General features: G+C 32.3%; 1 protein-coding gene across 1 annotated transcript; it reads right to left on the reverse strand.

The window, feature by feature from the left end:
- Nucleotides 1–516: 516 nt before the first annotated feature.
- On the reverse strand, nt 517–9,860 carry LOC135961729 (leucine-rich repeat neuronal protein 1). The gene is made up of 7 exons (XM_065513283.1): nt 9,747–9,860; nt 9,131–9,388; nt 2,666–3,208; nt 2,377–2,564; nt 2,224–2,318; nt 1,176–1,288; nt 517–1,105 (listed from the first exon to the last, which is right to left on the reverse strand). The coding sequence occupies exons 2-7, from the start codon at nt 9,311–9,313 to the stop codon at nt 653–655; spliced, it is 1,575 nt and encodes a 524-aa protein (XP_065369355.1). The 5' UTR covers nt 9,314–9,388; nt 9,747–9,860; the 3' UTR covers nt 517–652.
- Nucleotides 9,861–16,471: the final 6,611 nt, after the last annotated feature.

Genomic DNA, 16,471 nt, shown 5'->3' on the forward strand with positions numbered 1-16,471 from the left:
AGTTACTATTAATTTTTAACAGATCACAATAAAAGGTCTACCACAAGATAATGCTGATTTTTTACAACTGACTATTTCCATGACCTGCAAAAATGAAGTACACTCACCCAATGTTAATTTTCTGAGATCATAAACTCTTAAGCTTGGTACCGCTACTCCTATGTTCTTAGTTTTAGAGAAAAGCAGCTATACAACATTACCCGAACTTACTCTATACATTTTCTTTACGAAGACATATTTAGACTTAGGTACTTTTTCACTAAGACATGTTTAGAGTTAGGTACTGCTGTCAAAGAGTTGGGCTACTTGTTATACTTTGGGCCTGATAATATCGTTTTCGCTATCATAATTTAAAATTAAAAAGGGAATGTACAAGATAACAATTTAATATCCTGTTTAACTAAATGCGAACGAACATTTTCTTTCTTTCAAAACATTTTAAAATTTATTTATTGTTTTCAATATAAAAAAAGAAAGAAAATGTTCGTTTGCATTTAGTGAAACAGGCAATAAGAATTGACTTATTTTTGTATTTATTACAAAACAATTTCTTTATTAGATAAGTCTTTCTATTGTAAAAAAGTACGGAAAATATACAGGTATTTATGTTAAAATTTGTAATACATATATTATGTAATTAAGTAAATTACATTTAAATGTGAAATTCATCAGCAAAACTAGCACGATTATATAAGGAACGATCTGTACCAGGATTTCGACGATTTAGTAAACCGAAACAACCTTTCCGGTATATTACCAATCCTCCTAAGGTCAATGGGATGCCTATCAAAACACCCACTAATATACCGACCAAGATCAAACTGTCGTTTTCGGGATGACTGGCGTTTTCGCATACAAGTTCCTTGTTGTCTGCACTCAACTCTAGAAGAGGCTTGTTTTTCCAAGCCAATGGAGCGGCACAGTTGACATCATGTGTTAGTAGGGGTGTGGTATTATTAATTTGTTTCATTAACGAATGAATAAACCAACTGTTGGTGCAGTCACATGTCCATGGATTGAAGCGTAAATCGAGTTCAGTAATTGTCTGCCAACGAACCACCCAATTGTGTTCAATCGTTGTAAGGTTGTTATTGTGTAAATAAAGCTGTATGAATTAAACGAAATAAATATGGAGTTCAATTTATTTAAACTTTACTTGTTTTTAATAAACAAACCTTTTTCAATGGTGGATAATCGAATAAGTCTGGATTTGTAGTATTTTTAGTAAACGCCAATTCATGTATACTTGACAAATGAGGATTATTGGCAGCTATTAAAGTGGTTAGATCTATAAAATAAATAAAAATCAAAATGATAAATGGAAATCCATTGTTGAACGGATAGAAATTAGATATATTCAGAATTTTTCATTTAAAATTTTCATGAAATTTACCACAGACATTATCTATTCAAAGTGTTAATGAAATCAATCCACCTTTTTGAATGGAATCCCTTTCCGCTCCAGAAATATTACTTCATTAACCTATGATAACATAAAAATTTCGTCCAGTAAAGGATTAATTTTACAATATCTATAGTCTAATTTATATGTATTAAAAATTGCTTTGAAATCAAGTGTAATTCAAGCCTTGAATCCAGTGTTAAGCAATTGAATTATAGTTGTATTACACTTTTATCAATAGCATTCTCCATTAAAAAGGAAAATAAATTCAAGCCACATGTGTTTTGTTTGGAAAATATTTAATTATTTCAAAGTTTAAAATAGCATTCAAGTCAAATTCCAATAAAATGTTCAAGCGCTTGAATTTGTAGGCTTTAGTGCTTATAAGGTAGTACATAGCATACGAAATGTTTTTTTAATTAAATAATTTTAATAAATTTGTGACCACAAACTTAATTTTCTCGAAATCCGTCCATTTTAAAAATCATTTAGTCATTTAGCATTTATTTAAATTGAAAACGATTTTTTCATTTTGTGAAATTCAAAATTTTTCACAAAATTTTTATTTAAAGTCAAAATTGGGATTTGGTATGAAAAATCCAATATAAGTGTTTTTTTGAACCGCTCTAATGTACACATTTGTGAAATGTTTACCTTTATTTGCTAAGTTTTTAAGACTTTAAAGAGTCTGGAGTCGAAATGTTATTGATTTTATATATAGTTGCAATATAACTGTGGTAAATATCATTCAAATCGGAGTTGTCAAATTCATTTGCTGTCAGACTTGAGTTGGATTCACCATCTGTAGTGTTATCACTTACTCTGTAAATCGCTTAAAGCCCATGGACCGATTTTTGTAACATCCTCTAAATAAGAGATACTCAAATATTCCAATTCCCCTAATGATTTGAATACACTGAAAGTTTAAAGGCAACAATGTGGTGTTTTGAAAATTTATAAAGAAATTTACTTACTTGGTATTGTCAAAATCACTTAAAGGATTTTCGTCTAATACTAATTTCTTTAAGTGTTTGGTTCGGGACAAGGCAGCAGGTAGAGTGTGGAATAAGTTTCCAGTTAAAATTAATGTTTCCAACTCGATGGGACTATGGAATAAAGTATCAGGTAGTTCACTAAGTTCCATATAAGATATATCCAAGGTCTAAAAAATAATAAACCAATGATTATTTTTCAATTGTATGTGTAACAACACAATTTAAAACATCGATCTGTAAATAATTCCATAATTTATGAAATACTTACTTTCAAGGAATTCAAACTTGCTATAGCAATTGTGGTACTCGGATCGATTATATGGAAAGTGTTTTTGCACAAAATCAGTGTCTCCAAATCGGGCAAATGTTCGAATAGATCACTGTTTAAGGTGTGCAATTCATTATAGGCCAAGTCAAGAGTTCTTAAATTTTTTAGGGGTTCATATTTATCAGCGGCATACATTCCCTTGAATACATGTGGTTTGAGGATCTTCGATGTCAATTTGTTATTCGACAAGTCCAAAACAGTCAGCTGGGAGAGATTTTGAAAGGCTCCAATACTAATATTGTTGATTTTGTTAAAACTTAGATACAACGATTTAACCGGATACGTTGGCAATACGGGAATGTACGAAATTTCATTGTGATTCAGTTTCATTATTTCGAATAATACATCGCCGTTCTGTAATGTCTGCCATTCTTCAGCAGAGAACAAAGATGTCATTGATTTGTTGCTACAATCGATTTGAAGGTATTGAATATCACACGAACATTTTTTGCACAATTCACTGTCTTTTATAATTATTTTTGGCTAAAATATAAATAAATAAGATAAAATTTAAAATAAAACATTAACTTTTTTTTAAAATGGAGTTAACAATGTTAACATTAGCGGGTCACATGCTCATTTCTTATGGGCAAACACGTAAGAAAATATAGTCGGTCAAGCCCGATCATATGATACCATACATCGAGAAGATTATGAACTATAAAATTAGGTGGTATGTCTTCTGTACATATGAAAAATATTTGTGTTGAAATGTTTTTCGGAAGTGGGCCTTATATTGGAGCTATGACCAATTATGGACCGATCGTTACAAAATTATGTGACATGACATTTGTATATTTGGGATTTCACGTTAAGTGGACCAACTTTTAAAATCGATTTCTTCCGATTGTGATGGAATTTACACCAAGGTTAGACCTATTGGATAGTAATTCAGACACAACAAGATCGGCCAAGAACTCTCTGAGTTAAAGGGGGTCAAAATTTGATATTTTGGCCAAACATGTGTTTTTTTTCATCCAATAGGTCTAACCCAATCGGAAGACATCGATTTTAAAAGTTGGTTCACTTGACGTGAAATCCCCCATATACATATGTATATAACTTATTTGTGTTGAATTTTATTAGAGTACCAACATTTTTAAGATATCTATACTCGTTAAATTGATTGGGAGCTATGACTAATTATGAACCGATCGTCACAAAATTTGGTGGTATAGTATAAAAAACTAAATTGTGTTTAATTTGAATATAACTAAGATATTTATGAGAGCTTAATTGTTTTCAGATAGGGCATCCGTATGGGGGCTTGTAAAAATAATGAACTGATATTCAATAGGCTTTGTCCTTGAGGGAATAGAAAAGCTTGTTCCAAATTTCATCGAATTATCTTTAAAATTGCGACCTGTAGTTTTATTAAGCGGACGGACATCGCTTAATCGACTCAGAAAGTGATTCTGATCAGATTGGTATACTTTAAGGTGGGTGTTGGGACAATATTTTTGCATGTTACAAACATCAGCACTAACCCAATATACTATGGCTATGGTGGTGTAGGGTATAAAAATGGTTTTGCTGATATCAGCCGCGGTGTAGCCACTTGTTGGTGTTATTCAGTCTTTTATAATTATTTTTGGCTGAAGTATAAAAATATACGATACAATTTGAAATAAAACATTACATACTTTGAGGATGATAAAAATAAATCTATGAATGGTAATGCAGTACCAGTATGTAGCATGTAAGATTATGTATGTTTGTATGTAGTTTCCAATAGAGTGCTCAAGAATGTATGGACGAAAAAATTGTTCTATGTATTGTAGAAAGAATTGTTCTAGGTATTGTAGAAATACGTCATGTAAAATATTAGGATGATAGTAGAGTTGGGTTGTTCATGAACGAACAAGTTCAATTGAACAATCCAGTCATGTGAACAGTTTAAAGTTGTTCAGTCTTCTTGTTCTTTTTATTCACCTTATTATTTTTGTTCGTTCGACGTTTCAGTAAATTTTTGAAAGATATATCTTGAAAAACTTTTTAAAATGGCATTTAAGTTGTTTGAGTTTTATTAAATCACATTTTGGTTTTCTTCATTATTATAATCCCTTGTTTCCAAGAGCAGTTGTCACCTGTTCGTTTTGTACACTATCTGCAAATATATCCCTTAGTTCAGTCAAATACCGCAAAATAAAAATGAACAACTGAACAAGAAGAACAAACTTGTTCATTTATTTGTTCTGATTAAAAATAAACAATCAGTAAAAGGAACGATTATTATGCCCAACTCTAGATGATAGGATATAGTTAACTGGTGCCGCAACGACGCTGAAGTTTTGTGGTGCAATTACAAGGGGAACAATGCAATTTTTTCAGTTTTTTTTTTTTTTTTTTTAATTTTGCCATTAAATAATTACTTTTGCAACTTAATTTAAAAGAATCGAAATGTGTACGTAATTGTCATTATAATGAAATATAAAAGACAAAAATTGGTTAAAAAATGTTAAAGTTATAAAAAATTCGCTAGGCCTTTAACGTGTTTCAGGCCACTAAAACAAGAAATGTAAAAGCTTATTTTTACTTAAAATATACATATGGGGGATTTCACATCAAGTGAACCAACTTTTAAAATCGATGTCTTCCGATCGGGATGAAATTTACACCAACCAAATAATTCATACACAATTTTTCAACAAGATCGGTCAAGAACTCTTTGAGTTAGAGGGGGTCAAAATTTTACATTTTGACCAAACATGTGATTTTTCTCATCCATGTAACTTATTACCTATTGTTTTTAGAAAAATGTGTCCCAAATAGTTAGATAGCTATTTCTTCAATCTTTCCGAAATCAAAATTTTTGGCTTTTTTTCAAAATGGGCCCTTTTTTGTTCTTAAAATAAAGCTTAGATATTTTCCTTGAGGACTTATTTAGTAGGATGCGAGTTCGATATCTATCCAAAAAAAATTTTTTAACTCAAAATATGCAATTTTTGACTTTTTTTTGCAAAATCTAAGTTTTTTTTTGCTCAAAAGAATGCTTAGGTGCATTCCTTTAAGACCTATTTGGTTGCTTAGTGGGATGCGAGTGGGATATATAGCAAAATAAATGTTTTGTAACACAAGATATACAATTTTTGATTTTTTTTTTGGCAAAATCGAACTTTTTTCCAAAATTTTTTTTGCTCAAATGAAAGCTTAGGTCCATTCCTTTAAGAGCTTTTTGGTCTCTTAGTGGGATGCGAGTGGGATAGTATCAAAATAAATGTTTTAACACACAAATTTTATGTGTTGAGTTACAAAATATTTATTTTGATAGATATCCCACTCGCATCCCACTACATGACCAAATATGTCTTAATGGAAATGACATAAGCTTTTTTGTACACTAATACATAAAATAGCGGTCAAGACTCCATAATTTTTGATACGGGCGGAATTTTTTAATGCGGTTTTTTTGTTTGATGATTTGTTTACCCTTATTTTGGTATATTACAGTAATATTGACTTACCTGCACAACCAACTTTGCACGATATTTTGTGCAGGTAAGTTAAAAGTGCAGTTAACATCAGTTAACTTACCTGCTTATTGATGCTGGTAAGTCCTTTTAAGTTTACTGCTCCAAAAAGCAGTTAACGGCAAATAATTTACATGAAGTTTTGTGATGTTTCCGCTTTAAAAATAACGACAAATTTGGTATTTTAGCTACTTTTAAAATTATTAAGAAGTTTACAACACAATTTTTTATTCAAAATCGTATTTTTCTTATTTTGTTTTGATTTAATTTTATATTAAGCAGTTAAATGAAATTTTGTTCATGAAAACCAGTTATAGCTTCCTAAAGTATTATACACTTATCTTAAATGTGCAGGTATGAACAATGCACTTAAATTAACGAATTTGTATGGAGTTTGACAAATAAATATACAAAACACAAGTTTAGTGCACTTATATGCAAAATGCTCTTAAGTGAAAGGCAGGTAAGTCAAAACTACTGTATTTTGAATATTAGGTTGTGGCGTGATATAGTTATGATGTCTATAAAATTGATAGTTATATTCTTAAGAATTATGAGCCATAATTTAAGTAAGACATTTTTTTGCAGTTTGCATATAAATGTATAACAAAGTCGGAGTCCATCTTTTTGTTGAATATTTAAAAAAGAAAATTAAATAAATTGTTGGATTTTTTTACAAAAGTTTTTTTATTAGAAATATTTTATTTTCCAATAAAATTTAATAAATAATGATAACAGTAGTAAGACCGACCATATAATACCCTAAACTAAGAAAATGAGCAAAATCATTTTTTTTTTAAATTTCAATAATTTATTTTCGTGAATGATTTTCGGAAGAGGGCCTTATATGGGAGCTATGACTAATTAAGGACCGATCGCCATGATATTAGGTCATGCGATTTATGTCTATATATGTATACCAACATTTTTAAGAGATATATGCTTATTAAAGTGATTTACGGAAGAGGTCCTTATACGGTAGCTATGACTAATTATGGATCGATCACCATGAAATTAAATCGTCTGAATTATGTCTATATTAAAGTTATTTGTGTTCAATTTTGTGTAGCCACCAACATTTGTAAGAGATTTGTGCTCGTTAAAGTGATTTTCGGAAGTGGGCCTTATATGGAAGCTATGATTAATTATGAGCCGATCGTCATAAAATTTGGTGACATGAATTCCGTATACACAAAACTAATTTGGAAAGGAATTTTGTTTAGATACCTATATTAATTTGACATTTATGACGGATAAAGTCCAATTTCGGGAGGGCATTTGTTTGGGGCTAGGTGAAATAATTTACTGATTTTAGCCAATTTCAATGGGATTCGTCCTTGGGCCGAAAAAATTTGTATAGTGTAAATTTTATGGAAATCTCTTTAAAATTGCGACCTGTACTTAGTTTATAAGAATGCATTTATACTACTCAACATTTATGGTGGTAATCATCAGACATGAGTCAGAAAAATTTATCAAGCTCAAAAAGAGCAAAAAAGTGCAAAACGAAATGGGTATGTAAGTAAAGGAGAGAGTACGTGCTTTAAAATGGTACTAGGCTTTTTACGAAATATTATGAATTCCCTAAGGTTCTATTCCATCAAACCTTAAATTTATGTAAAATTTAACACATTTTTAAAAATAATATGGAAGCGATTTCAAAAGTGGTGGAAACATATACCTACATCAAAATTAAAGCTATAAAACCATTTTAACGAAAACCGTTTACTTCATTAAAATCCATTTTGTAAATAAAAAGTTATAAGCGATAAAATTTTCCAAATTTATTACAAAATCCTACTTTTCAGTCAGATAAATAATAAATGAATATTGAATCACCCTGTTTATAGGGAAAATGTTTACATAGAGACCTGAATTTTCGGCTTCAAAGGTTCTCAGGTGTTAACTTTAATATGAGTGTTTAAAATTAAAAATTGGTGGCAAAATAAAAACAGACTTTGAAGATACTTATTTATTTGTTAAGAAAATTTGAAGATATTTATGGGAAAATGCATGGTGATAATAATAAAAAAACATATGGAAAAATCGTACGTTCGCGACCGGTACTTAAGCCAATTAAACAAAAACCAATAGAGATATTTTATTGTATAAATACTGGATAGAGACATACATTAATACACATTTAAAATAAATTAATCGCTTTTAAATATTCCGTTCCATTTCGCAGTTTTTTACATTTCACTGTCAGCCATAGTTGACTTCTATTTTGCTTACGTTCGTTATCATGCTCGTTACAACAACAAAACATATTGTCAAAACACTATTTTGTTGCAGCAAGAGTTAGGTTTTTGACAATTACGTCTCTAACTATGTTACCTTATGGTTTGAAGTAGGGCACTGCATCACTACAACAATACAAAAACAACAGGTACTTTGTTTTTGTTAAAAGGTAAGTGAACTGTCAAAGTTGCTAAAACATTTGGGTTTGTTGTATTTTTCGCCACAACAACCACAAGTGAATTGACAGTTCAAACTGAATATAATCAAAAAATAATCCTGTTTCACCGCAGTCACCTTTCTAAGTGTGCCCTGGTTTGAACCATAGATTAATACACTTAGATCATAAACTCTCCTGTCAAAGACCTAAGTCAGTTGTCAAAATCCTAAGTGGTGAGAATGTATTAGTAAAAACACCATGTAAAAATAAAAACAACAATCGTATGTGTAACTTTTTCGAATAATTTTCTGTGTTTTTTTTTGTGTTTTCTAGTTTCCGCTCTATGTATATTTTCTCCATGGTTTGAACTTTGAATCCAATTAAGTAATTCCAATACCTACAATTAGATTCGGATCAAACTTAAATCATAATGGTGACTGACTATTGTTGCAATAATTTGATGGACAGTTGGAAATTGGAGGACAAAAGTGATTTTCTATAGCCATATATGGATATTTTTTTAATGGACATACATACCTTCGTTGTGCTTGCAGGTGCTTGAGTTGTTGCGGGCGGTTTGGTAGTTACAGGTGCAGCCGTTGAGTTCGTGTTCTGTAAAGGCACTGCTTTTTGAGTTGTATTATCGTCAGCATATAGAAAACCTACATTGCCAATTACCAATAACACACTTAGCGTAATTATGACCGAATTACGCGTCATTTTTGGGGTTTGGTGTTTTTATTTTTTACTTTCTTTGCAAGTCTTTTCAATTGGACGCGTTCAAATAGTTTCTTTCTGTGGAATGTAAAATAGTAAAGTATTATATTAAAAGGTGATATTTTTATTAGTTACTTAAATACAACAGTACATTAAGTGTTTAATTGATAACACAAAATAGATAATGACTCAGCCGACGATATAAAATTGGAAAAATATGAGTTATCAATAATTCGAATGGCTGATCTTATCAAATTTATATTTTCCTTATATGTTCACTAAAACAATCAGTTTAATAATGATTATACATATGTAAGTATATTTTATGGGTTTATGCACAATAATTAAACTCAAATTAATATTTCTTTCACAGTCCCAAACAAATTCATATTTAAGTTTTAATATTATTTTATTTTAATGTTCTTTTTAAAAATACCTTTGTTTTGGTTTAAAAGGTTACCTTAACACTTCCACTACGAAAACAGAACTGTGTCAACTTCCAACAAACCTAAAATAAAATATTCAATACTAGTTAGTACGAGTGGTTGGTTGGGAGTGTTATCTCTGATTTTTTAAACAAAATATACCCACCACAATTTATTGTTATCTTATCAGAAAATAAAACAAAGGGTCTGTTAAAAATTTATTTTAAATAAAAATGCACACAGGTTGATTCATGCGAGTATGCAAAAGAAAATCTCTCTTTAACTATACATTGATAGTTATGTATGTAATTTATTATAAGAGATCCCCAATTTCTAACTTAAGAGTACATTTGATTTTTTTTAGAAAATATCAATTCTGGATCCGTGCTGCGCAGTGGTACCGTAAAATAATACCCAATGAAATAATTCCCAACAAAAGTAAATTAATTCCCAAACATAAAAAATTAAATAACACTCAAAAGGTAAAATGAAATTACATACTCCCAATAATTGACAGTTTTATATTAATAAATAGGTTTTCTCCTCTGGGTGTACTAAAAACCGACATCGCCCAGTAAAGATTTATTTTACTGCAACTATTTTCGTAATACCTTTTCCTCCGGCAATGCATGAAATCTTTACTGACCGAAACCGGTTTTTGATACATCTGAATGGAGACAACTTTTATTGAGCAAGGCTTTAGATGAAATAACGCCCAATATAGATGAATTAACTCCCAAAAGAAATGAAATTACCCCCAAAAATAAGTCCGAATTTATATGCAAAATTCTGTGAGGGTTATTTAATTTTTGTGGGGAGTTAATTAATATTACATTTTTTTTAATTTAAATGCCCATGACTTTTGACTTTGTATCCATTTTGAAATAATTAGTTTTGTTTTTGGTATGGATTGGCTATTAGAATAAGGGAGGTAAAAAACTTGAAATTTTAATTTTCAAATTTACAATACAAGCAATGCTTTTTGTAGCTTTTTTCTACTACTTCTATCTACAACTACATATAAAAATCTTTCAAATCGGATCCCAGAGGTAGAGCATGCGGAGGCTCGGCAATTTTAATAAAAGCTCGAATAAAACACTACTTAATGTGTGATTTTTGCGAAGATTATCTTCAAGCTACTACAATCTGTCTTGAAGATTTCCATCGAAACTTAGTGATTTCATCGATATACTCACCCCCAAGATTCTCAATTACAGAAAGTCAATATAATAGATTTTTTAAATCACTAGGCCCCCGTTTCCTGGCTGCTGGCGATTATAATGCTAAGCACACATTCTGGGGATCACGACTGATTACCCCTAAAGGTCGTGTTTTGTTCGACTCAATTTCTAAAATGGGTTTGCATGTGCTTTCGAGCGGCCAACCTACTTACTGGCCTACTGACCCACGAAAAATACCGGATGTTATTGATTTTAGCGTGATGAAAAATATCCCTAGAGAAATGATTCAAATTGAATCCTCGCTGGAACTATCTTCAGATCACTCACCCACTATTATTACTTTATTGAGCCCCCTAGAAATTGTATCCCCGACTGGTAATTTATCGATGGCAGGCACAAGAATAAATTGGCTCAAATATAAAAAATACCTCAGTACACATTGCTCGGAAAACATACCGCTAAGAACACCAGAAAACATCGATCACTCTCTTATCAATTTCGATATAAATCTCAGAATGGCTGCTCAACATGCTACCCAAACCCCCGACAATTCAGATATAATAGAATTAATTCTGCAGATGTCGAACGGCTCTTAAATGAAAAAAGAAGATTTCGAAGAGAGTGGCAATTGCACAGATCCCCCAACTAAAATCGAAGCTTAAAGATTGTATAAAAAGACTTAAAAAGCTCTTGGAATTTCGAAAAATGGAATCATTGAATAAATATTTAGAAAGCCTGGACGCAACCCCGCAATCGGATTACTCATTATGGCGAGCAACAAAAAATCTTAAAAGACCCGTTATATGTAAGTCCCCCCTGCGAAATTCAAGTGGTGGTTGGGCAAGAAATGATACTGAAAAAGGGAATCTGTTTGTTAATCATTTAAAAAAAGTATTTACACCGAACACATCAAACGACGCAATTGAGTTGCCACCTGTTGCACCCTATTTTGGAGCAGCCGTACCCCTACGTTTTGAGATTCGAGAGATCGAAAATGCTATTGCTGATTTAAATCCCAAGAAAGCGCCTGGTATGGAAAAGATCAGCAACAAGATGCTTATGGAGCTACCCCGGATAGCAATAAAAATAATTCTTTTTATTTTTAATGCTATATTACGACTTGAATATTATCCTCCAGAATGGAAGGTTTCACTGGTTACCATGATACCCAAGCCGGGAAAAGATCACACAAAAGTAGAATCATACAGACCCATCAGCCTATTGTCTAATATATCAAAGCTATTTGAGAAGATACTTATGAACAAGTTGTATCCGATGTTAACTGAAAACAATTGTATTCCGAATCATCAATTTGGATTTAGAAGAAAACACAGTACTATCGAACAAACCCATAGACTTGTAAATATGGTGAGAAAAGCGTTTGAAGAAAAGAAATACTGTTCTGCACTCTTCATCGACATCTCTCAAGCGTTTGATAAGGTATGGCATGCTGGATTAATATACAAATTGAGTCAAAATTTACCGGCAAACACACATAAGCTGTTGGAAAGCTATTTAACTGGTCGAACATTTAAGGTTAAAGAGGGAAACTTTTTAAGTACTGCACAACCCATTGAAGCTGGAGTCCCCCAAGGCAGTATCCTGGGACCTTTTTTATATTTGATGTATTCGTCTGATATGCCAACTAACAATCGCACTCATACATCAACATTTGCTGATGATACTGCTATTCTAAGCATTCATGAAAACCCTCAAGAAGCGTCTCGTTACTTACAAAACCACATATTTGAATTAGAAAAATGGTTAAAACAATGGAAAATTAAAGTCAACGAGCAAAAATGTACACACATTACATTTACATTGCGTAGAGAATCATGCCCCCCTATTCATATCAATAACCAAACAATAATTCAACAATCGGAAGTGAAATACCTCGGAATACATCTCGATCGTCGCCTTACATGGAAAAGTCATATAGATGCAAAGTTGACTCAAATGAAATTCAAAATAATTGGCTTATTGGCAGAAACTCCACGCTTAGTTTAGATTGTAAACTTCTACTTTATAACATGATCATAAAACCGATATGGTGTTATGGCATACAGTTATGGGGCACGGCCTCAGCGTCAAATGTAGAAAAAATCCAAAGACGCCAAAACAAGTTTCTAAGAATGATCACAGTTGCCCCCTGGTATATTAAAAACGCGAATATACACAAAGATCTAAACGTGCCCATTGTAAAAACTGAAATCTCGAAAAACATACAAAAATATTTAAAAAAACTTGGAGTTCACCCAATCCCGCTGGCCCGCAACATATTAGATAACCGTGGCCACACTCGATTAAGAAGGAGGGACACAGCAGACCTAATCTAGAAGGAAGAATGCCAATTTAACCAAAACAACCATGAACACAAAATTTTTTCGTCCGGCACTGGCTGGACTAATTAAATAATAATATTAGATATAAGATTTGAACCACTTATTGTTAGTTCATTAAATAATGAAGATACAATAAATAAATTATGAAAAAAAAAAATCGGATTGAGAACAAAAATATGGGTTTATTTTTATTTTTTCATATACGCGAGATACCCCACTTTGAGGCCTAGAGGCTCCGCCAAAATGCAAAAATCAGCTCCACCTCCTCGTGGTAAATGTTATTAAAATCGGGCAATTGGATTAGAAGTTGCAGATTTATTTCCACTTTTTTTCCACAAAATATAATTAGTAATCCCGAATCCTGTGCTTCTTAAAAATCAATCCCGATTGGCCGAATAGTGATTATATATGTATGTACGTATGTATGTAGCTATCATCTATGTTTCAATAAAAAGTCTTATGTACTTTTAACAACTTATCAGAATTACAAAAAACAGTTTAATTTGTTATATACGATCAAAATAATTTTCAGGTGGCCGAATAAAACTATAATTTAAAAATTACAAATAAGACATTTGGTTAGTGCAGCGACTATATGTATGTGCTACACACATAAATATTTACTCGTACATAATTACAACAATAATTTTTTAACAAATTACCTTCATAAATATGCAAAAGTAGCAGTCTTATTGGGAGATACTTTTAGTTCGCAAGTACTTATCAACAAATTTGTTTAAATTTCTATTTGAAAAAACTGAAACTATAAATATTTTCACAGCCGGAAAATCATTTGGAAATTTATGTACAACATTATTGCATATTTTATGAACAAATGAAAATCACATTAAATGCTACAAAATGTGCAACACTTACTTTGTACATTAAAGACCAAATTTATTTTATTTTAAGAATATGAATATTATAAGCAGGGCAACCAAATAACATACTCAATTCATATCATATTTTTTACTGTTGAACCGTTCGAATTATCTACTAAAATACGCAGTAGATATTCTCACCTTACCCGTAGGCATAATGTAATTTAAAATCAATATCTACCGGTTAATATTACTAAATTATTTTTCAAACCATAGATAACTACTCATATGTATGTAACTACATCTTACTTTATCCCTTAGAGCAACGGTTCTCAAATGGAAGACTGAGAAGGGGACCATATTAATATTTCTATTTCTCAATTTCAATTATTTTTGTCCAATATTCACCCTTATCGTGGTTGGCGTAAACGTCTTACGCCTACGACAGTTTCGTACTAGATTAAAGAACCAGTTTGCTTTTTATCTTTAATCTAGTACGAAACTGTCGTAGGCGTATGACGTTTACGCCAACTGCGATAAGGGTGATTATTTTGATTTCTTATATTCAATTTGTTTGTTATCAATATTGATTTGAATTTCTTAATTTCAATATGTCTTTTGTCAAAAATTAATCTTGACTTTTTTTTTAAAAAATAATTATAAATTACATACCAGGCGAATTTACTGTACAGGTGGCGTTGATATTACAACATTGTGTTTTATTGTTGCTTGAGGGGCAAATGTGTCAAAAGCCGCAAAACAAAAATAATAATAAATTTAATAAAAAATAAAATAAAAAATTATTTTTAAAATGTTTTCCAATGACAGCTCTAACAGTAACATATCTCCAAGAAGTATTTGCTCCAGAATATTCAAGCATAGGGGCGAAGAAGAAATGTGCGACCTGGACAGTCGAGAAACAGAGATTTTTGCTAGTTGTGACAATGATAAGAAGCCGCAAAACGGGTCGTGTTACAATGATAAACTATTTTTCCTCATCATTCTTGTACACAAAAGTAGCAAATGTGATTTTATGGGCTTTTATACGGTATGGAATCCTAGCTGTGTAAATTTTGCACCCATTATGGCCAAAATATCGGCTGTGTACAATTTGGAAAAATTGATGTAGGCCGTTTTCAAGAAATTGCTCAAAAGTATCTCATCGCGGATTGCAGTTTCTCACGAAAGAGTATCCCCCATGGCTGATACTATATATACGAAATATACTACGTCTGACGGCTACAAGTAGCAGGGAACAGAAGAGAGCATTTGTATCTCCGCCAACAGCTGACGCAAATATATTGCTCGAGAAACGAAGAATTCTAATAGGATGGACAAACTGACGTAGACGGTACATGGAGGACGTGAAGCGCTGCTACAAATGCTTCGAATCGGGACATATGCAATGGGACTGTAAAGGACCTGATAATAAGAGCATGGGACTGTAAATAAGATGTGCACAGAAAGGCCACAAGATGAAATAATGCAGGAACCCCCCGAAATTCTGCATTTGCTCACAGAGCGAGGGCAGACCAACAGATCACTTGCCTGGATCCAGAAGCTGTAAACCCCCCAAAATAGCTCGAAATGAGGTTTTTGCAAGCCAACATGTATAGAGGAAAAGTGGCACATGCTCTCCTGCCACAGATCGCAAAGAAGCACGATGCAGTCATGATTATTATTAGTGAACAGTACGCAAAAATGAGAAATGGGCTATGGCTCGAAGATGATTCTGAAACCGCCGCAATATGAATCCCCTGTTCCGGACAGGTACATATAGAAAACAGCGGAAAGGGACAGATTGGAAACCTCACTTTAGTAAGCTGCTATCTCACTCCAAGTGATAGTATTGACTCCTTCCAAGAGAAACTCGACAGGATCGAAGACTTTGTAAGATTTGAAGGTGGTGATCTTATAGTAGCAGGCGATTTTAACTCACGTGCAATCGAATGGGGAATGAAGACTACTAATTCGAGGGGTAGAAGAATACTGCATATGATTTCAAGAGCTCCACTGACGATCGCAAATATTGGTACTGCTGCAACTTTCAGGCGTCCTGGATGTGAATACACTATTCCAGATGTAACCTTTGTATCCGAGAGAATGGCCCACAAAGTTAAAGAATGGAGAGTACTAGAAATATACACAGCCTGCGATCATCAGTATACATATATCATTCTGCCTTAGAACTACCGAAGACACTCAAGCAAGGAAGCCTGGAGGGACAACCCAAAGCTTGACACGGCGATACTCCTTCACGACATCGACATACATGTTGGAGAACACACAAAAGAAATGAACGCAAGACCTGTAGTGAAACACACCATGTCTGCAATTGCGAGATGTTGCAATAAGGCAATGCCCAAAAGAAATAAGGCCCCTAAATGGAAAC

Source organism: Calliphora vicina, chromosome 5 (genome assembly GCF_958450345.1).
Source record: "Calliphora vicina chromosome 5, idCalVici1.1, whole genome shotgun sequence".
Taxonomy (NCBI): domain Eukaryota; kingdom Metazoa; phylum Arthropoda; class Insecta; order Diptera; family Calliphoridae; genus Calliphora; species Calliphora vicina.